Below are 23,463 nucleotides of genomic sequence, written 5' to 3' on the forward strand. Positions count from 1 at the left end.
CTATGAACATGGTTTTTGTAAAGGTTTTTGTAAAATGCCTCACCAATCTACTAGATTTCTTTGAGGGGGTCAACAAGCATGTGGACAAGGGGGATATAGTGTACTTAGATTTTCAGAGAGCCTTTGACAAGATCCCTCACCAAAGGTTCTTAAGCAAAGTAAGCTGCCACGGGATAAGAGTGAAGGTGCTCTTGTGGATTGGTAACTGGTTAAAAGATAGTAAACAAAGGGTAGGAGTAAATGGTCAGTTTTCAGAATGGCGAGAGGTAAATAATGGTGTCCCCAGGGGTTTGTACTGGGACCAGTCCTATTCAACATATTCATAAACGATCTGGAAAAAGGGGGTAAACGGTGATGTGGCAAAATTTGCAGATGATATAAAACTACTCAAGATAGTTAAATCCCAAGCAGACTGTGAAGAGCTACAAAAGGACTCATAAATTTGGGTGACTGGGCAACAAAATTGCAGATGAAATTCAATGTTGATAAATGCTAAGTAATGCACATTAGAAAACATGATCCCAACTATACATATAAAACAATGGGGTCTAAATTAGCTGCTATCACTCAAGAAAGAGATCTTGGAGTCATTGTGGATAGTTCTCTGAAAACATCCACTCAATGTGCAGCAGCAGTCAAAAAAGCAATCAATGTTGGGAATCATTGAGAAAGGGGTAGATAATAAGACAGGACAATATCATATTGTCTCTATATAAATCCATGGTACATACACATCTTGAATACTGAGTGCAGATGTGGTTACCCCATTTGAAAAAAGATATATTAGAATTGGAAAAGGTTCAGAAAAGGGCAACAAAAATGATTGGGGTATGGAATGGCTTCTGTATGAGGAGCGATTAATAAAACTGACTTTTCAGTTTGGAAAAGAGATGACTAAGGGGGTATGATAGAGGTCTATAAAATCATGACTGGTTGTGGAGATAGTAAGCAAGGAAGTGTTGTTTACTCCTTCTCATAACACAAGAAAACATTCTACAGTACATTAGAAGCAAGAGGAAGACCAAGGACAGGGTAGGCTCATTACTCAATGGGGGCAGGGGGAGAGAAACAATAACAGAAAATGTGGAAATGGCAGAGGTGCATAATGACTTCTTTGTTTCAGTTTTCACCAAGAAGATTGGTGGTGATTGGATGTTTAACCTAATGAATGCCAGTGAAAATGAGGTAGGAGCAGAGGCTAAAATAGGGAAAGAACAAGTTAAAAATTACTTAGACAAGTTAGATGTCTTCCAGTCACTTGATGAAATGCATCCTAGAATACTCAAGGAGCTGGCTGAGGAGATATCTGAGTCATTAGCAATTATCTTTGAAAAGTCATGGAAGACTGGAGGGATTCCAGAGGACTGGAAAAGGGCAAATATATTGCTAATCTATAAAAAGGGAAATAAGGACAACCTGGGGAATTACAGACCAGTCAACTTAATTTCTGTACCTGGAAGGATAGTGAAGCAAATAATTAAGCAATCAATTTGCAAACATCTAGAAGATAGTAATAATTAAGTCAGCTTGGATTTGTCAAGAACAAATCGTGTCAAACAATCCTGATAGCTTTCTTTGACAGGGTAACAAGCTTTGTGGATGTGGGGGAAGCCGTAGACATGGTATATCTAGACTTTAGTAAAGTTTTGATACTGTCTCACATGACCTTCTCATAAACGGACTAGGGAAATGCAACCTAGATGGAGCTACTATAAGGTGGGTGCATACCTGGTTGGAAAACCATTCCCAGAGAGTAGTTATCAGTGGTTCACAGTCATGCTGGAAGGGCATAATGAGTGGGGTCCCGCAGGGATCAGTTCTGGGTCCAGTTCTGTTCAATATCTTCATTAATGATTTAGATAATGGCATAGAGAGTATACTTACAAAGTTTGCAGACGATACCAAGCTGAGAGGGGTTGCAAGTGCTTTGGAGGATAGGATTAAAATTCAAAATGATTTGGACAAACTGGAGAAATGGTCTGAAGTAAATAGGATGAAATTAAATAAGGACAAATGCAAAGTATTCCACTTAGGAAGAAACAATCAGTTGCACACATACCAAATGGGAAATGACTGCCTAGGAAGGAGTACTGCAGAAAGGGATCTGGGGGTCATAGTAGATCACAAGCTAAATATGAGTCAACAGTGTAATGCTGTTGCCAAAAAAGCAAACATCATTCTGGGATGTGTTAGCAGGAGTATTGTAAGCAAGACACGAGAAGTAATTCTTCCGCTCTACTCCACCCTGATTAGGCCTCAACTGGATATTGTGTCCAGTTCTAGGCTCCACATTTCAGGAAAGATGTGGACAAATTGGAGAAAGTCCAAAGAAGAGCAGCAAAAATTATTAAAGGTCTAGAAAACATGACCTATGAGGGAAGATTGAAAAAATTGGGTTTGTTTAGTCTGGAGAAGAGAAGACTGAGAGGAGACATAACAGTTTTTAAGTACATAAAAGGTTGTTACAAGGAGGAGGGAGAAAAATTGTTCTTCTTAACCTCTGAGGATAGGATAAGAAGCAATGGGCTTAAATTGCAGCAAGGGCGGTTTAAGTTGGACATTAGGAAAAACTTCATAACTGTCAGAGTGGTTAAGCCTTGGGATAAATTGCCTAGGGAGGTTGTGGAATCTCCATCATTGGGGATTTTTAAGAGCAGGTTGGACAAACCTGTCAGGGATGGTCTAGATAATACTTAGTCCTGCCTTGAGTGCAGGGGACTGGACTAGATGACCTCTTGAGGTCCCTTCCAGTTCTATGATTCTAGGATTCTATGAAAAGGAAGTATTTTTTTCACACAATGCAGTCAGTCTGTGGAATTTCTTGCCAGAGGATGTTGTGAAGATCAAGACTATAACAGGGTTAAAAAAAGAACTAATTAAGTTCATGGAGGATAGGTTCGTCAATGGCTATTAGCCAGGATGGGCAGATATGGTGTCCCTAGCTTCTGTTCATTCCCTCTGGGACACCTAGCATTGGCCACTGTTGGAAGACAGGATACTGGACTGGATGGACCTTTGGTCTAACCCAGTATGGCTGTTCTTATACTGCCAGCAATTCTCCGAGATACCCAGTGCTCATAGGAATGCCAAGGTCAGTACTCCGCAATTCCCTCTTTCCCCATTTCAAGAGGAGAAGTTTGAAGAGCAAGAGAGGAGGGCTGGTGAGGTTGCTACTGCTTAGACAAATGTTTCTTTATCCTCCCTGGATGAAGCTGTTATGCCCCCTCCATCTACTGTGGATGACTTCAAACTGTCTCAAGACTTGATGAAGAAAGTGGCAGACACTCTTCAAATACTGCTGGAAGAAGTCAGAGACACAGCATAAATTGTTGGACATTCTTTCTACACCATCTTTGGCCATGTGGTTCTCCACATAAACAAGGCGTTGTTCGAATCTGCCAAGACAATTTGGCAGACTTCTGCTGCTGCTCTGCCCCATCTTCCCCCCCCCACCCCCCTCGACCAGAGGGCAGACAAAAGTAATATGTTCAGACGAGGGGTTCTGAATTATTTTCCTACCCTACCCCTAACTCCTTGGTTGTGGAGGCAGCACTATTCAAAGGCTACCCCTCATGATAAGGATCACAAGTGCTTAAATCATAAGAGCTATTCCTCTGTCATCCTGCAGTGTAGAATTGGTAATTATCAGGTGTTCTTGGAAAAATACAACTATCTTAATTATATGAAATTTATTTCCTTTATTGAACACCTTTCACAAGAGCTATTTCAGGCCATTATTGTGGAATGACAGCTCTTAACCAGAACAGCTTTATGGGTCTCACTCTGTCAACACTGACACTGCTGCACCTCTACAGCTGTAGTTATGCGTTGAGTCTCATGACTGCAGTCATCAGGATTTCTGCATGAAGTCCAAAACACTGTAGAGGATCTCCCCTTTGATGGTCTTCAATTATTTAATGAATCCACAGGTGAGTCTGTGCATTTTCTGAAGGATTCCAGGGTGACCCTTCGTTCACTGGGCATATTACATCCTGCAAACAAGAGGAGATTTAGTCTGACAGTTGAGATCCCACGCAGCTCAGTTTTCCTTAAGGCCGAGGAGCTGCCTAAAAAGAAACCCAGAAGGCAGAGGGGAAAATTGTCAACAGCTGAACTTGAATCGATTCAACAGCCACCATCTACATAGTGCTTGTTTGATGTCTCAGTCAAGGGCCTCAAACACCTCCGTGATCTGGATTTGATGCTGAACTATCTTGCTCTTTCCTTCCTTCGCCCTTTTGGGGATCATCACTCTCTTTTTTGCACTTCATGGGAGCAGATTACCTCCAACAGATGAGTTTTGGAGGTTATAACATCGGGCTACTCCATACCCCCTTGAACCCCTCTTCTCCATCCCTTTTTCAGGGACCCATCTCACAAACCTCTCCTGAGATAAGAGGTTCTCTCCCTCCTGCATAGGGGCCATGGAACCAGTTCCCACTCAGTACAGAGGAAGGGGATTCTATTCAAAGTACTTTCTGATTCCCAAAAAGAAGGGAGGGCATTTCTAGATCTCACTATATCAAATACCTTTGTCAAGATACAGAGGTTAAAGATGGTAACACTCACAGATATCACTCCATCCCTGAATCTGGGGGACTATTTTGCAACCCTTTACCTTCAGGACACATGCTTTCATGTCACAATACATCTCTAAGAAGAGATTCCTACCACTAGTGTCAGGACCACTATCAGTACTGAGTCTTGTCTTTCAGACTCTCTACTACTCCCAGAGTACTTTCAAAAATTATGGTGGTAGTCACCACACAGCTTTACCAATGGGAAGTAATTATCTCAACAAACATCTCAAGGGGCATTCCTACATCAAATTTTGAACCACTGTAAAGAAAGCTGTCTCTCTTCTACATGCTCATCCTTCAACTCAGCACTGCAAATTCTTCCCTCTTACCTCTAAAGTGAATAGAGTTCATAGGGACCACTCTAAATGCCATGACTTCCAGAGCCTAACACAAAGAGGACAGATTTCTCACTCTTGCATACTAAATAGCATGAGTCCAAATGAGCCCACAGGTCACTGGCAGATTGTGCCTGCAGCTCCTCTGGCACATGGCAGCATGTACCTTTGTCACATTGCACACAGACTTATATCTATGCTGCTTCCAAGTCTGGCTCAGGACAATTTATATTCCCAACAGAGACAGTCTAAACAAGTTGTTCTCTATTCCCAGCTGTGTGCTAGTCTCTCTCAACTAGTTGAAAAATCTGGACTACATGTGTTCAGGGGTTCCCTTCAGTCATCCTCCCATTGTCACAATGGTTTTGGACGCATCCCTCCTGGGATGGGGAGCTCTTCCATGGGACCACACGATCCAGGGCAGATGGTCTGCCCAGGAGTCTACCCTATATATCAACATTCTGAAGCTCAGAACAATATGATATACTTGCTAGCACCACTTCTCCATGATAAGTCAATTGCTCCATATAATGACAGACAACAAGTCCAGTATGCACTACATAAATTAACAAAGGGGTGCTAGATTTTTCCCCTTCCTCCCCCTCTGCTCAAAGGCAATCAAGTTATGGAACTAATGAATAGCTCAACATATCTTGACAGTTTTTGCCTGGACTCCAAAACACAATTGCCAACTACCTCAGCAGACCAAGATCATGAGTGGGAACGCAATAGATCCATACTCTGACAGATTTTTGTTACTAGGGGTCTTCCGAACATAACCTTTCAGCCACTGCTGCCAACAGCAAATGTGCAAAGCTCTGCAAAGGGGAGGTCTTGGTTGCCATTCCCTGGGGGATGCCTTTCTCCTCTCTTAGTCAGTCTCCTTATATGCCTTCTCTCCAACACTGATCCTCAGAGTTCTAAACAGAACAAAGCCACAGTAATTTTGATTGCACCAACCTGGTCAAAACTGGTATGGTTTCCTTACCTCATTCACTTCTCATCCCAGCCAGCCATCAATCTCCTGCTAACATTCAGTGTTCTCCCTCAGGATTTGGAAAATGTTCATTATCCCAACCTGGATGTTCTCCAGTTCAAGGCTTGGTACCTAGATAGGTTTTAGGATTAGAACTCCCTTGCTTCAGAGAGATTCAAGAAGTCTTCAAGATTCAAGAAAGGAATCTACCAGGAAAATTTACCTTCGGAAATGGAAGAGATTTTACCACTGTTACACCTATCTTTGCCTATCTCTTGTTGACTCACCCATCTTGGAGGTCCTGGAAATCCTGTTCACTCTGAAGAAAGGAGGTCTTTTGTTAAAGCTCCAATAAAGTCCACCTAGTGGTCATCACAACTTTTCATTTTCCCGTGGAAGGTTTTTTGGTATTTGCTCATTCTGCAACTTCCAGATTCATCAGAGTTATCGAAACTCTTCCTAAATGTCAGAGAGCTCACCCCGACCTGAGATTTGAACTTAATTCTTAATTCTCTGATGAAAGCTCCCTTTGAGCCACTAGCTACTTGTACATTTCTAAACCTTTCCATGAAAACAGCCGTTCTAGTGGCAATTACCTCCACTCAAAGAGTTGATGAACTAGGGGCTTTGATAGCTGATCTGCCTTATATGGTCTTCAAGGAGAACGTATCCCTCCAACCACCCATGGTTCCTACCCAGAATAGTCTCCAATTTACATATCAGACTGTTCATCCACAGTTTTCCATCCTAAATCCCATCAGACTAGGGAAGATGCTGCCCTTCATACTTTAGACATTAGAGGGTGCTAGTTTACTATTTGGAGAGGACCGAGCCTTTTAGAATTTTTCCAAGACTATTCTCTATCACAGATAGAGCTAAAGGAACACCAGTGTCCACCTAGAGACTTTCTAAATTGGGTTTCTGGCTGCATCCTCTTCTGCTGTGCAGCTGCTAAGGTGCCATGCCCACTTAGGGTAGTAGCCACTCTGCCACATCTCAGTGCATGTCTTTTTGCCTTGCTGAAAGATGTTCCTATTATGGAAATCTGCAAAGTGGCTACACGGACATCAGTTCACACCTTCTTAAAACTTTATGCCTTCATGCACACCTCTAGAGTAGATGCAGTGTTTGGTTCTTCAGTTCTACAAATAGTTCTAGGTAGGTTTCAAAGCTCCCACTTCTTTCAGAGGATAGTGCTAGTCACCTGAAATGGAGCACCCATAGGGATACGTGGAGAGGTTACTTACCTTTTATGGTAACTGGAGTTCTTTGAGTTGAGCAGCCATAGGGACACACCACTACCTGGTCTCCTTCCCCTCTGCTTTGGAGTCTCATGTTCATGGGACAATTGTGATAGAGAAGAAACTGAGAGCAGTTTGTCTCTCGCCGACCTATATATCCTCAGTATGGGCATGAGGATGGCTAGGGCACATGTGGACCAAACAAGCTGCCGAAAAAACCTGATCAAAGGCACATGAATACCTCAAGTGGAGCATCCATAGGGGGACACATCTCGCCGAACTCATTTACTGTACCAGGTAAGTAACCTCTTCTTCCTCAGTGTCATCATTATCATCATCGTCCTTCTCCACCTGCTGGTGCTACTGCAGGTGCCACCGTTGGCTTCCAAAACTGAAGCCACCTGGCTCTGAGAGTTTAGATGGAGTCTCTGTGTGTTTGCAAATTGCAGCTACAAGCACAGCAATTCACAGCATTCTTGCATCCCTGCTGGCTGACAGCAATTCAAAAATGGTGCTAGCTCACCCAGAAAGAGGGGAAATATGGAATGGAAGAAGCAAAAGCATGGGATTTTTTGGAGTTTGAACCCCAAGTCCCAGAATTCCCCTGGCTTCTGCTATGCATCTCACAATGCTCAGCAAGAAAAATCCCAGAATGCACACAGCTCAGCATCGAAGCAAAGGATTTTGGGATACCCACCCAGTATACTGCATGCTTAGTGCACATCCAGCTCCTGCTGTGTACACATGATGCAAATTAAAAGAGGGCACAGCAACCCCATCTGCGTGCTTTTAGTGTGGCTTATGTATTGCACACCAATCCGTGTGTATTCCCTCAGTGCGAACTAAGTTCCCCGTGTAGACAAGCCCTATGTGCTCTCAGTATAAAGGGAGTGTCTGATAAAGGTAAGGTCAGCCTCAGCTGTAGGGAATTCTCTCCTTCTCCTAATTGCTATAGGCAGGCTGTGTACTGAGAACTCTGCACTCAGCCTGCAGTTGTTTACCTGTAACGCTTTCCATCTCTCTCTCTCTCTCTCTTTTTAGAGTGCTGGGTATAAATGAATGGCAGAACACAGGATTCCAGTATGATGTTATCAGCTGCTTGAATTTGCTTGATCGCTGTGATCAGCCACTGACTGTATTAAAAGATATTAGAAGTGTATTGGAGCCAACTAGAGGCAGAGTCATTCTTGCACTAGTTTTGCCCTTTCATCCATATGTGGAAAATGGTAAGTAGACACAGATTAAAAGATACTTGGGGAGATAGGGGAAAGGTGTTTTAGGTTATAGTGTTGTGAATTATAAAATTATATTGGACAGTATTATTTATCAGACTTTTAAAATGTGCTGATCAATATCTCTTAATTGCATGTTCAAAATTCTTAGAATTGTACATAAAACATATACTGTAAGTAGATGGCCCCACTTGGACTGAAACTGTTCACTGCCCCTCCCCCCTCCATTCACTACCACCAGTGAAAGACTGAACAAGTGTATGGGTCCTATACCATATCCTGAAGGCTGCCATGCTTGGGCTCTGTTGGAGCAATGGGGGAAGCAAATTCCAGACAAGGAACCTCCACTGAATTCATGGTACAAGCAATCCCAGATATCCAGATCTAGATACTGTGAACAAGAGCACTTTAACTGATCTTGCTGTGCAGTAGTGCATAGGGTGAGATGTCTCTTGGGCAGCTAGGATCAAACTGTTTACAGTGCTATACTTCAGTGACTTCAGTTGCATCTAGAAATTCATAGGAGTGAGTAGTAATTAAAATAGAATTACTGATATGTATAAGTACCTGATTGTGTTTGTTTTACTCTATATATTAAATGATCCAGCACATCTCTTTTGGAGTTCATGTTTGATCATTAACTTTTATCCTCTTGTCTGAGTTTTGGAGAAGAATCTGAGAGCACTTTTCAAATATATCTGATTTCTCCCTCAATGAATATGAGCATCATGGCCTAAATCTTTAAAAGTTACTAGTGGTTTTACGTGCCTTAGTTCTGGGACCTGATTTTTCAGAGAGTGGGTGTTCAGCACTTCTAAAAACCCAACCCCTGTTGAAACAATGTAAGCAAAGTCTGTGATATACAGTGATTGTATATTATCTTGTTTCTTGTGTACCTTCTAATTATACACTTAAATTCAATTTCTCTGTTTTGCAATCACTAATCCATCCACGACCTGCTTTCCTGCATTTTCCTCTCTGAGTCCTGCATCATGTTTAGGCAACAATATTGAAAAAAAAATTAATGCAACTTTCCAGCATAGCAGATGTTGGAGGAACTGAGAGAGAGAGACAAATTTGAGGAATCCACTTTTACTTTCTCATGGTTCAATTCTCTAGTATCTAATGAAAAGAGAATTGGCTATTGGACTAATAAGCCACTAGGACTTGAAAACATGTTCGCTGCATATGGAACTTCAAGACATTTCTTGTTAGGGGTAGGAATCTTCTGTATGGCATCTTGTAAACCAGAAAGAAGCTTTGCTTGTGCTGGTGACCTGTGGCAAACCAAACATTTTGTTTCAGACAGCTCCATCTCCCTTGCTTTGTTGTTGCTTCTTTTCTCTAATCTCAGATCAGATCACAATGCTTTCCCTGATGATCTTGTGTGGCCTGCAGGGTGGTGTGTCATGATAGCTTTGGTAAGCCCTTATCAGTGAAGGCTGCTCCAGTTATGCAGTGTCTATCTTAGGGGCTCTCAAACTTGGTTCGCGGCTTGTTCAGGGTAAGCGCCTGGCGGGCTGTCCACTGCTTCCCGCAGCTCCCATTGGCCAGGAACGGCGAACCACGCGGCCACTGGGAGCTGCGAGCAGCCGTACCTGCGGACGCTCAGGTAAACAAAGAGTCTTGCGGCCTGCCTGGGGCTTACCCTGAACAAGCTGCAATCCAAGTTTGGGAACCCTGGTTTATCTCGAAACAGACCAGCATGTTTATTACCCACTGCTATAGACAGGCTATCAGCAGCACTTTTATATTCCAGTTTTGTCTATCTGAAAGTGGATATCTCCACTGGTATATATGTACATCTGGATATTTTTAAAGAAGTAATTATCTGTCTCTAAGTTTTGAGTGTGCCTGGTTCTCAATGTATTTTAATTGTATTTAAAAGCAATTTTTGATGAGACATTGACCAATAGCAAATAAGTAAAGAGCACTTTTTTTGCTTGAGGGAATGGAGATGCTAATAGTGAAGCAACCATTGCATTTGGTTAATTTTGACCTTTATGTTCTAAAAGTTGAATTTGGTACCTTCAAATTATGCAAACTGCTGGGACAAAACCTATTCCAAGTTGTTACAAACTTCTAACAAGAAATGCCTTCTATCTTTTCAGCAATTAAATAACCACAAACTTCTTACTAAATCCATATGAAAGAAGAACCTCTTATGTATGTGGTTTCAGATAATCAAATCAGGCAAGCACCAAGCAGGACCACTAGATTCTTAGGCCTTTTGCAGAGTAGACAAAGAACAATGGCTTTAATGTAAAGCTGATCTTTAAAATAGAATTAGTCTTAAATTTCAATTTAACTGTCTATTTTAAGAGGCAAACTAACCATAAACTATATAATCACTTAAATGTCAACCCAATCCCCTGTCCCATCCTGGCCAGGTCAATATTTTGAATCATGTCATTGTACATATTTAGTTGAGTTAAAATGTCAAACACAGAAAAAGAATCTGACTTCCTTAATTGATCTGATTAACTTAATTTCAAATAACATTATTGTTCTGTTTGATTCACTCAGATGTCTGTGGTTCTGTTTAAAGAGAGATGCCATTATGACAGTCTGGGGTCACCACTATATGTAGTGGTGGTTCCCCACATTCCAAAGATTTTTTTTTTCCATTCCATTTTGTAAATCTGGCTGTCCAGAACTCCAGACCTGTACACAACTTTTTATAGAATAATTTAAATCCATATCAAGAAGATACTCCACTAAAACTCTCCCCGTTGAACCGTCTAACCTACTCTCCTGGAAAAACTGACATTTGTATCCCATGCAAAAAGCTCTGTGTCAGACCAAGTGGTGTTCTAAATTTTGTAGTTAAAATATCAAAACTTTTTATTATTTTACAACATGATATGTAAAAAGAAGCAAAGAATGAATTCACTATATGTACACTGTAAGCAAGAACAAATACGTGGAACATGTGGAAGATCCTAGAAAGCATGTATTTCAATTACTGTACTAAAGAGTTTTAAACCCCCTTTAGAAAAGTCTTTTATTATTTTACAGATGTGAGCTCTGATTCAGAGGAGCAATATGTAAGCACAGGGGTCAGCCTATGTGTGGATCCAACTGCAGGATTGGAGCCTGAAAATAGAATAATTTAACTATACTGTTAATGAGAATTATACTCTGCTATGCTTGACACAGCCTCTGTTTCCTTGTTCTTAATTTTTTTAAATGACCTATACAAATGTTCTTGTAAAACTATGAGAAACAAAACAAATGTTACTTTCAACTGTTTCTGGAATTACAATGACATTTAGAGTCCAAAGTAGCTTATTCATAAGTTATTACCAAAGAGTTTGAGAGAAATACACCTTTGTTTTTATTTTCCAACATACAGTAAAACCTCACTAATTCACCCTAACACAATGTTATTGTGGAGTTCCGAATTTTATGAATTGACAAGCAGAAATCTTACTAATAAGTTAATCATACTGCATTACAAAACATACTCTGTCCATTTGTACTTTATATTTATACTTCACTAGTAGGTATTCTGTAATGAGTGTTTAATATAAAGAAATGCTTTCTCATCTAATTAATCTGTGAAACTCACTATGTGATATCATTGAGGCAAAAAGCTTAGGGTCTAAAAAAGGATTTGATATTTATACAAATAAGAATAACTGTAGTTACTAGAATAAAAATGTATAAGATACCATGCTTGAAGAGAGAAGCAGCTAGCCATTAATTGCTTGGGATTAGGAAGAAAGTTTATTAGACATGTTGTTCTATATTTGTCAATTATGTAATGTGGATTTTTGTGCATTTTTTACCTTCCTCTGAAATATTTAGTACTTGCCTATGTAGGCAACACTGGACTAGATAGATCTCTGCTTTGCTCCAGTCTGGCAGTTCTTAAATTGCAAAATGTTAGATGAGGCCTCACTACTGAACACCATTAACTCTTTGCTGAGAGGATGGGTGAGACCAGCAGGTATCTTATAAGACTCTTGAGGTGCGCAGATTAAGTGAGAACTAACTGTAGTCCAGCAGTCTCAGTTGTGCCCAGCTCCGTGCAGATGCACAAAGAGAAGGAGGAGAGGGTTCATGGAATCCCCTCCATGCCCATGTAGAGACTGGGTGTCGTTCTAGTGGGGAACAAGGCACTGCTTCCGGCTAGCACTTGGGGATATTGTCTGCATAACACAAAAATATAAACATTGAAAGAAGAGTAGTCCTTGGATTGACATGTACACTAAGCTACCTTCCTAACCCACGATATGGTCCCTCTGGATCAGCTTTGACATTACATTAGTGTGTATGCTTTTTTATTGCCTATTTTTTGTACCTGTTCTGTGTACAGCCAGCCAGATTCTGCTCTTACTCTGATGTAAATCCTGAATTACTATTGACATTAGTGGTAGTTATAGCTGATTTACACCAATGTAAGTAACTGAGAGCAGAATTTTACCTCAAGGCTTCATTTTCTTTATCTGCCTATCACAAACCTTTCAGAAGCATTAAATTCACAAAAGAATTAAAAAAAAAAAATACCGTATATGTAGAACTAATCCTAAATATGAAAATGTCCATGAAGTATTAGTAGCTCTTCAATGGAAAATAAAGTCCTTTTCCAATATTTTTATTTTTCAGAGGGAGAGGGTTTGGTAATGTTAATATTCACACTTTAACTGGAATTCTGTCATTTGTGTTTGATAATCTATTTGCAAAACACTTTTTAAAAAAAAGCACTACTCAGTGAGGATTCATCTTTTTTAGCAAGGTAAGACTCTTTCAGAAAATTAATGTTTGAAGTCTCAGACATGTTCAGTTATATTTCACATAAAGGATCTTGAGTATGTGGTGTACTTTGAATTTTATCATCTGTTTTGATAGATGGTGTCATCTGGTTCCAAACACTCCTGCAAAAAAAAAAAAAAAAAATGTAAAAGGCTACAATGTTTGTGTAATAATTTGCTTTGTAAAAAGATTTCCTCAGTGGGGCAAAGTTCCTTTTCTTTGCTACTGCTGAAGAATACTTCCCCCTTCCTTCTGTCCGTTATCCAGATGCCTTCATACCTGTGGCATCTGCAGGATTCTTAACCTTTTTCATTCACTGTTGACTATACTGAATAGGGGAGCACAGAGAGCCCCAGGGGAGCACAGAGAGCCAGCAGGACAGTCATGTTTATATTATGTCTATGCCCACATCTGCCAGGTCCTGGATTACATCAGTAGGGGTTTGATGGCTTTATGGAGGGCAATTATAGAGGGAAAACTGTTAGGGATATGAACATTAAAATACAAGTTTTGTGGGAGGGCAGGCACCTGTCAGTGCTGAATGTCTATTTCATTTTTGTATTTCATCTGGGAAGTATATGTTCTGCTCCCTGATTAGAATAAGAAAGGAGCTGTATTGCTTGTGCGGTGTGGATTCAAGAATAGTTTTCTTAACTTAAAAGTGTGTGTGTGTGTGTGTGTGTGTGTGTGTGTGTCTACAATGGTTCTCCTGTAACTTACATGGCATATGTAAAATATATTATGGTTTGGTTAAAAATAATGGTTATAAGTTTGGGAGGATGAAATAACTTTCATTCTTTTATACAATACCATGAAGTATTCTGTATATGCTGCGTATATTACAATAATTGTTTTAGGAATGTTTGAATTTTTAAAAAACTTTATTGGAACTATTTTTGTAACTCTCTCCACTTGTAAAGCCATGTGCCTTCATTACCATATCCACTGCTCAGAGGGGGAGAGAAATTAAAATGAATGATATGCCTCCAAAAGTGAACTGCAATGCTTTTCTATACTTAAAATATGTCATGGCTTTAAAGCAGAGGTGGGCAAACTACGGCCCGTGGGCCACAGCCATCCTGGCCGGCCCCCGAGCTCATGGCCCAGGAGGCTCACCCCCCAGCCCCTCCCCTGCTGTTCCCCCTCCTCCTCAGCTCTCTCTCCACCGCCGGCGCTGTGAGCTCCTGAGGCAGCGCAGCTGCAGAGCCCGGCTTGACCCAGTCTCTGTGCTCCGTGGTGGCGGTGGTGTGGCCCGGCTCCAGCCGGGTGGCGTGGCTGTAGCGCCGCCAGCCACTGGTGCTCCAGGCAGCGCGGTAAGGGGGCAGGGAGCGGGGGAGGGGGGGTGTTGGATAGAGGGCAGTGGAATTTGGGGTGGTGGTCGGGGCGGGGGTGTGGATAGGGGTCGGGGGGGAACAGGGGGTTGAATGGGGGCAGGGGTCCTGGGGGGCAGTCAAGAAGGAGGGGGGGTTGGATGGGGCAGCAGGGGGCAGTCTGGGGCAGGGGTTCTGGGGGCAGTCAGGAATGAGAGGAGAGGTTGGATGGGGCGGCGGGGGTCCAGGGGCGGTCAGGGGACAGGGAGCAGGAGGGTGTGGATGGGGCAGGGAGGGTGTGGATGGGGGGGCCGTCAGGGAACGGGGGTTGGATGGGGCAGGAGTCCCGGGGGGCAGTTAGGCGGTGGGGGCCGGGCCACAACCCCCTCCCCTAACCATCCCACAACCCCCTCCCCTAACCGTCCCTCCGTACAATTTACGAAACTCAATGCGGCCCTCAGCCCAAAAAGTTTGCCTGCCCGTTTTAAAGTCTGGCATTTCAGGCCTTCTCAGACATAAAATGAGTTCAAAATCCCTTTGGAAAGAGGGGTATCTCCACTCCCCAACAGTATGTAGATCCCAGTTTAAGCCTGCTGGGATACACAGTATTGGGCAGTATTGGACTTCTGAAACTTGAAAGTATAGAAAAGCTATTGCTGGTTCAGGACTGAATCTTGCCAATCCAGGCGCTCAGACAGTGAAGAAGTCCAGTTCTGTAGAAAATGTAATACAGTTTTTAAATTTGCTTCTCCCTTTTTCCACATACAATGAACTACAATAAATAGCCACAAGATTTTGGAACCCCCCTTTTCATGTTACTTGTTACTCACAGGCTGATGATGGTCTTCAGCATATCTCTTCTTGTACAGTTCTTGTACAATTGCTCGACAAACTGTTCGCCCACTCGTGTTTTTCTGCAGATTAAAATGTGGTTAACAAAAATTTTTTATATTCGAGACAGATTTGGAAAAAATGCATTTGCCTCTACTTTATATTTTTGATTTTTTTTTTTTTTAACTTTTTAAAATGTAATCAAGATGTCACCACAACTTCAAAACAGTAAGTTTCGCAGCCAAAAGGGGCCCTGGCTGTAGAACAGTAATGATTTCTTACTGTCAAAGTTAAATTCCTCCTTTAACTTGTGGAATTTTTTTTTCAAGAGGGTGTTGCAGTACATATTCTAAACAGGATTTAAGTATGGTGGAACCCATCTAAAGCCAAAGCCACCATCCAAGGGACCAGGAATAATCAGTTGCATGACAGAAGTTGGCTTTTTAACTATAGTTCAAACATGGTTTACTTGTAATCTCGGTGTTACTGAAAAGCCATTACTTAAGACAGGAAGTTTCCTGTTGGAGGTGGCCCTTAGCATAGCTCTCACTGTCCAATTAGCCAAAAAGGACCGATGAACAGAAACTTTAAAGTTTGGGGCACAGATCACTTGCTAGATCATCTGGGCATATCTCGCTTAATCAATTCCTGACATTATTGGGGGCTTGGACATTGGTGCACCTTGGTCTCTCCTGTTTTCTGCCTGTGGCACACAACAGTCTAGTCTCCTGAAGTATATAATACTTTGATATAATTCTAGTTGTTGGGGTTGATGTGGGAGTGGCTAGGTGGTGGTGGTGGCGTGTGAGGTATCCCTTCTCGGCTTTAATCTCTGATTCTAAATTCAGCAAATAGTTTTCTATAAATCTTCAGCACTGGAGCCCTTAATCACTTACATCTACAGTTTGAGCTCTGTATACTTCCAGTCCCCGTAACCTCTTTGTCTGAGACTTCAGTTAGCCAATTTAATGTCCCCAGATGTGTTCAAGGTTATATTTAAAAAACAAAAAAAATCTATGAATCAAAGACACCCAAGACAAGTTAAGTGAAAATTAACATACATGGTGCTCTCCTTTCACGTCTCCTTTCCTGGTTTTCTTTACCAGTTTGGATTTTGACTGCAAAACAAAAGTCAACTTTATATACATAACTCTCCATGCCAAATAATAACTGAAGAGGTACTGTAGCAAAATGTATTGCCTGCTCATAACATTTAGGGATATCTCATTATTTATCGTGTTCATTTAAGGGTTCCAAATATTGATGATTGTTCTAAAAACAAAAACACACAAACAACCACCACACTTACTTAATAAAGACCAATGTCAGTGTCTTCAGTAACTGGGCGCATTTTAAACATGCACACCTCCTCTCTCTGGTTCTGGGGGAGCTTTTCCAAGTTTAAGATGCCCTGTAACCCTCCTCCAACTCCCTTTTCCATGCATCCTACAATATTTTGAATAGGAATTCACTATGTAAGTAAGAGTATTGCTTGAAATAATTTCATTGCACTTGCATTTAGTGTTATATAAATTTCATTATTAGTTTACCAATGGAAATTAATCCATGGAGCTTGCAATCTGTGTATTTGGTAGTAATGCTCTTTATTCGATAACTATTTTTCTTTCAAAATATTTTAATCTTCTCATCCTTTTTTTGTATTTTTGATAGTCTGAGTCTCGTTTGCAAAGTGACTTCTGGCAATATATACCAAAGTTGCTGTAAATTGTTCCAAGGATAGTTTGGTTTCTGCTGCTTTTCCCTTGAAACTCTCCTTTATTTAAAAAAAAAATAAAAAAAATCAGTAAGTGATGTGTGTGAGATGTAATGAGTATCTAATCTGAATCTGTGTGTGAGAGTTTGCAGATGCATATGAGATGTAATCATCAACCACATCCTCTGTAAAACTTGTTTGCCATCTGTGATGCAAAAGTAATTAAAATCCATGATGACCCTTGGATCCTGTTGAAAACATTAAAGCTATTGAGATGTCAGGATGAAAACAACCAAATAAGAAAAGTCAAAATTAAACCCACCTTGTAGAATATAAAGATTGCCAATAGGGTAGTGCTGTATAGAAACAGAAAAGATGAGAGGACTATCATGGGGATGTATTCTTCAGTGCTGTACTTCTCAGACCCTTTAGTCATAATAAAAAAATGTTAGAATAATAGGAACCTGTTCTATTTTGATCATATTCTTAGTAAGAATATTTGTATTATAACCACTCTCATCTGAGGAACTCAGAGCTACAAACACTCTCTCTCTCTCTCTCTCATTTTAGTCATTCCTGGTGTTAATTTCCATCTTGGTTCTTGACTGTAGGAGACCTCTTTTCTCCCCATGAACTGGGATAGTTGTTTAAGGAGGGATAGCTTAGTGGTTTGAGCACTGGCCTGCTAAACCCAGGGTTGTGAATTCAATCCTTGAGGGGGCCATTTAGGGAACTGGGGTAAAAATCTGTCTGGGGGTTGGACTAGATGACCTCCTGAGGTCCCATCCAACCCTGATATTCTATTCTATAATAAGGGTCACTAGATTCAAACAGCTAGGGATTGGAGAGCCTTTGATTTGGGATTTTGTTTTCTTCCCAACATAGCCCTCTACTGGTCTAAAATCTAACTTTTAAGGAACAAGTCTGAAGAAGGCTCATGTGTTTGTTCAGACTTTAGCAGGGTGGGTGGTGGGATGAATGTAGGGAGAATGTGGAACTTGGTTGGGGGAGAAAAGAGTCCATTAGTTAGGGTTTTTTTTAACTTTTGTACATATGTCTAGAGCTTGTTATTGTAGCACATGTAACCAAAAATGTAGTTAATTAAGCCTCCTCATCCCTGTGAATATCTTAATCCCTGTTACATATGTGGAGATACTAAGACACCAAAGTGAAATGATTTGCTCAAGTTCACACAATGAATCAGTGGCAGAGAATCAGCCCAGGATCCTGCTCTGACTGCTAGACACAGTCCCCCCTGAATATGGCAGTTTCTCAACAGAAGCCATTTACTTGTTTTACTCCATGAAGCTTGACATGGAGTATTTGTATGTTCAGTTTTGACAGTTAACAAAAAGGAAAATACAGCATCCAGTCTCCTGGATTACTATAGAACATCTCTGAAGGGTCACTTACATCATATGATAGTACAGCATCTGGTTAGTAAACCATACAAAGATGCTGATTTTTAGCTTTGTTAACAGAGTATCTCCCTAGTTGATCTTCATTCTGCACCTGGAACTCCTGTTGATGTCAGTTTGACTTTCACACACATATCCAGAGTATGACATGGTTCTTATTTGCTTTTCAAATTGATACAGATCAACAAGGTTTCAAGTCAACTCTTAATGTACCATATTTTGCAAGTGTAAATAATTAGAGATATTTAGAAAAGAACATAATGTATTTTTTTATGATTGTTCATAGGAAGTAGTGACTGACCTCTTTTCACCAATATCGTTCCTCCCCCGGTTTGCTTAGATGTATGTGAATCTGAATTTGAATATGCTATTCCACAGATATAAATGGCACTGTCGTTTACAGTCAGTTTGTTGATTTGAAGTAAAACTTTCTTATCGGACAGTGATCCAATCACTTCGAACTTCTCTATGCATTCAGGTGTACACAAAGCCTCATGTGTAAAATCACGATAGCGAAACCATAGCATTTGAGGGGAGCCTTTACATCCGGAAGCAGAGAAACTGCATGTTATGTTCACAGTGTCAACACTGTAGTCTACTTCCTTAAATGGATGTTGTCTTATGGTAACTTTGCAGGTGTCTACAGCATGACCTGTTGAGAAAAAACACATACTTGAATGAGAGAGGACTTAAGAGTAAGGGATGTTGCAAATTAAATGTTACCTTGAATTTACAAAGGGGGGGGGGGGGGGAGGGAGGGAAGCAGTGATATTTCAACCATGGGACCTCTTTTGGTTGTTTTCATCACGTTTCTTCTTAGATGGTCCCAAGATTGCCTCATGGTCCAAATACCTTTCCGAACTTTATTTAATATTTTTCATATACATAGGAAAATATGAATGTGATTGCTTACTGATCATGGGTTTCACAGGTCAGCAGTGCTACTTGCTGATACTGACATTTAAAAATTAAGCAATATACAGAAAAAGGAAGGCAAGGGAAGGTTAAACAGGAAAGAGAACTTAAATTAAGGAACTGAATCACCAGCAACTCACAAGCTTTGTTTACTATAACTGTTATGACAAATGCATTTTTTTTATCAAGACCTTACAGAAATAAATAACTTTAATAAAGTTAAATATGCCAAAATAATTATATCAAAATAATGGTTAAATACACCTCTACCCTGATATAACGCAACCCGATATAACACGAATTCGGCTATAACGCGGTAAAGCAGTGCTCCGGAGGGGTGGGGCTGCGCACTCCGGCGGATCAAAGCAAGTTTGATATAACGCGGTTTCACCTGTAACGCGGTAAGATTTTTTTTTTAGCTCCCGAGGACAGCGTTCTATTGAGGTAGAGGTGTACCTAAAATGTAGATAATTGGAATGGAGACTCTAGAAATGAGATTGCTAAACCAACATTTTTTTTTAACTTTCTAGAAAGTATTTAGCAAACAAATTACCAAAAAAAAAAAAAAATTGAAGTGGACTCCTATCTCTTTGATCAAACCTGGGATTATTACAAATTATGTATTGTATGTAATCAATGCAGTAAAAATGTAAAGTTAGGATAGCATAGAATGTTACTACTTAATATTGTCTGGAGGGATACTTATGTGACTCTTCATCTCTGTACTGTCTGAGCTCCTGGTGGACCCAAATGCAGGCAGGTTGAGTGCATGGGGGTGCCACAGGAACAGAGAGAAGGCATTCGCTTTTTTTCTGTGCCACAAAGCAGCCGCAGAGCCATCCCATGGTCATTACTGCTTCCTTGAGGCTGCAGGAGCCCCAGCAGCTGCTGCACTCCCACTCTGTGAAAGGTATTGATTAGCCACTTTGTGGATGTACTGTACCAGCCAATCTCTCTGTCCCTGCCCTGAGCCCACTGTTCACTGGGTTGGAGGGTGCCCCTATGGAGCAGAACTCCGTGACATGCAGTTGATGCAGGCACCATGCACTGGATTCCCAAAAACCTCCTTCTACCAACCCGTAGAGCAGAGCTGGAACCATTTTGCTGCATCTGGGGTCTGCTATGCAAGAGGGCGAGGATTTGGTCTGATGGTCATAGGTTATGAGGGCATTTTGTATAATCTTTTGGAAGAACAATCTTTCATTAATATTCATTTGATTAAGAAACTTTATGAAGACAGCAGAAATTAGCTAACTCCAAAGCAGAATTTTTTTCCTGCCCCTCTTATCATTTTACAGACTTGTTCCAAATGAGAGCACTGCATTTTCAATCTTATTTGTAAGAAATACATATGAATCTTTTAAAGTAGGTGAAGAAGACAGTAAGTTGGAGAAAAAAAAAAAGTCTTACCAACATAGTATAGAATCCAGTTGAATTCCAACACTAGCACGACTTTGCATTTATTGAAAGGTGCCATTTCTTTGTGTGTTTATCCAGAAATGTTTCTGCTCAAAAAAAGAGGAAGTTAATTAGGAAACTTTAGGAGTTACACAATGCCCTAAATATCATGCTGAGACCCTTCCTATTTGCATATATTTACAGGAATTAAACATTGTGTTCAGTAAATTTCTTAAAGATACAATATGTATTTAAAATATAATCAATTACATTTTTCAGTTGGGATTGGTGAAAATCTATTCTTTTGACAACGAGTGATTTTTTTTATTTTTTTATTTTTATTTTAAAACTACTACATTGCTCAAATGCTTCTTCTGATTTCATTGGCTATAACAAATGATAATATATTTTCCATTATATAAAGTTATACAGAACTCCATTTCCTCTTTGGGAGGACCCTAAACAAATAATCCTTCTCTTCTCACTTACCAAAATGGCCCTTGAATGAACAGAAGTTCTGTAGATGCTGTTCCACAGGACCCACTTAGGATTTCTTTCCCAGTTTGGCGTGGAGTCTCTTGAGGTGGATTTTTTTGGGGAGGGGCTAGAGGATTGATTTTGGTTTTTATCTAGTAGTATGACCACAGTATTCCTGAAGAATTCATAACAAATTATGGTTGTTAGCGTCTGTCTTTATTTATTATAACTAATTGAAGCCAGTTCCAGCAAGGAAGTGTGACAGAGAAGTATGAGAAGGCATTTTAATATTGGCCAAGATTTTAGTTTCTCAAGCTACATCTGCCAAATCTTAGTTTCACTAGATGATCTTACTATTCTGAGTCAAATAGTTATTTGGTCGAGTGGGCCTGCACGTAGAACTATTAGTAGAGCATTTAACAAATTCTGAGCTTTGGGGAGGAGGCAACCCCCTCTGTACTCAAACAAGACCCCTGAACATTGTGGTCTTTAGATAAAGCTGTACAAATGCTTTACCCACCATGTGTGTTGGTGTGGATCATAAACTCTGGAATGGAATGTAAGCAGCATAGCATGCTTTCTTTAAGAGACTGCCATACATTGAAAAGGATCCTTTTTAAATTTAAATACAATTGTTTTGTTTTCTCAGTAGGTGGCAAGTGGGAAAAACCCTCAGAAGTTTTGGAAATCAAGGGGCAGACTTGGGAAGAACAGGTGAATAGCCTGCCAGAAGTTTTCAGAAAAGCTGGTTTTGCCATAGAGGCTTTCACCAGACTGCCATACTTATGTGAAGGTGATATGTATAATGACTACTATGTATTAGATGATGCTGTCTTCGTCCTCAAGCCGGTGTAAGCGTATACGAAGTAGAAGTCTCCAGAGTCAAACCCAAGAAGCAGCCTCTGATAGAGGTGTCTGATTTATGATTACTTAATGGGAGGGAATTTTGGGATTGCCATTCTAAATAAATACCATGTAAGAATTTTAAAGGCCAAAATACTAATGTATTTCTTTGTAGTATCTTTAAAAAGGACAGTTTTTTTAAAACAGACTCTTCAGTTGAGAATTTTTACCAACTCTTAGCCCAACAATGCAGTCTGCATTCCAACATTAATGGAAGATATTTTTTATACTTAACTGCAGTAGGGATCATAACCAGACAAAAAAATAGTTATGATGATACATGAACCGATACACAGTATGGATTGTTCTTTAATAAATCAAGTGAAAACTGGCAATAAAGCTGTCCATTCAGTTCAGAACATTGTTGAATATAAAGAGTTGGAATGGATATTCTTCCATGTTAAGAAGTTATTTTATCTCTGACTGTCATTCTTCAGCACATCTTTTTAATCATGCTAATAAACTTTTTTTGAGATGACCTTTGCATTAATTTTTGTGTTCATTTATGTTAACGTAGCCACACTTGTCTGCACAAACTGTTACGTATATAGATAAAAGAACCTTGTAGCAGTACAACTGAGTTCATTTAACAGGATTTAACTATTGTGTAGAAGACTAATGTAATAAATTTTTAAAAATCATTTTTGGAGGGGTTCTTCCATGTTCCTCTCAATCTCATAAATTCTCCTTGCTTTTGCACACATCAATTTCCAGCTAAGGAGGGTTAGTCAGGACTTATGGAAGCTGTTCCTTAAACTGATGGATAGGGTCAAGTTGATACATGACAGACTTCCACAGGTTGAGCAAATTTTCTCCAAAGGATTCCAACTCAAGAACTAAGGTAGGAATTTTCACTTGAGATCCTCCATCACCACACTTCCCCCCTCCCCCCCCCCCACACACTTGTGCTAGGATAATTACCTTCCCTGCAACATTGTTGTGGTGTCTGTTTAGAGTCTTCCACATGCCTGATCAAACCATTTAGTTTAAGTTAAACAGTTTAATCTTCCCCTTTCAGGGAGTTTCACTGAAGTTTTAATTTAATCTGCCCAAGAAGGGCTCAGCTCCAGTTTTTTTTTTTTTTTTTTTTTGTGTGTGTGTGTGTGTTAGAAGCTCTTCCCAGTAGCTTTGCAATGCTGGCTACATACATTGGAAGAGTCTCTGAACTGGATTGTGGCATGTAGACATAGCTTCTTGATGAGGGAGGTGCAGATATCCAGCCATCCTGGCATGAGCTCTGGAAAGCACTGTACCTTCAGTAGCCACAATGCTTCCCTGGGTTCCCTGAGGGGCATAACTACTGTGGCACCCCAGATGAAGGTGTAGTACCCACTGTCCCTGGCTGCCTCTGCTGACCAGTATGGGACCATGGCTC

The 23,463-nt window shown here is 40.5% G+C and overlaps 2 protein-coding genes across 2 annotated transcripts in view; one reads left to right on the top strand and one right to left on the bottom strand.

Moving 5' to 3' along the window:
- The window catches only part of METTL9 (methyltransferase 9, His-X-His N1(pi)-histidine), a 38,270-nt gene extending 15,704 nt beyond the window's left edge, over positions 1 to 22,566 (top strand). The window contains exons 4-5 of the mRNA XM_005304718.5: positions 8,174 to 8,358; positions 21,835 to 22,566. Coding sequence (XP_005304775.1) covers positions 8,174 to 8,358; positions 21,835 to 22,040 — 391 coding nt within the window. The 3' untranslated portion in view covers positions 22,041 to 22,566. The remainder of the gene's footprint in view (positions 1 to 8,173; positions 8,359 to 21,834) is intronic.
- On the bottom strand, positions 11,194 to 20,829 carry IGSF6 (immunoglobulin superfamily member 6). The gene is made up of 6 exons (XM_005304717.4): positions 20,721 to 20,829; positions 18,697 to 19,047; positions 17,300 to 17,403; positions 16,325 to 16,381; positions 15,263 to 15,346; positions 11,194 to 13,244 (listed from the first exon to the last, which is right to left on the bottom strand). Exons 1-6 carry the CDS (start codon positions 20,785 to 20,787, stop codon positions 13,203 to 13,205), a joined length of 705 nt encoding a protein of 234 aa, XP_005304774.2. The 5' UTR covers positions 20,788 to 20,829; the 3' UTR covers positions 11,194 to 13,202.
- Positions 22,567 to 23,463: the final 897 nt, after the last annotated feature.

This window comes from Chrysemys picta, chromosome 10 (genome assembly GCF_011386835.1).
Source record: "Chrysemys picta bellii isolate R12L10 chromosome 10, ASM1138683v2, whole genome shotgun sequence".
NCBI lineage: Eukaryota > Metazoa > Chordata > Testudines > Emydidae > Chrysemys > Chrysemys picta.

What these genes read in the sequence shown, in the direction of transcription:
- IGSF6 (XM_005304717.4), bottom strand. Translation starts at nt 20,787, where the DNA reads ATGGCACCTTTCAATAAATGCAAAGTCGTGCTAGTGTTGGAATTCAAC. An exon ending in CTGGATTCTATACTATGTTG is followed by an intron (nt 19,048 to 20,720) that starts GTAAGACTTTTT and finishes TTTTCTCAACAG; the next exon opens with GTCATGCTGTAGACACCTGC. An exon ending in AACGATATTGGTGAAAAGAG is followed by an intron (nt 17,404 to 18,696) that starts GTCAGTCACTAC and finishes TTATGACTAAAG; the next exon opens with GGTCTGAGAAGTACAGCACT.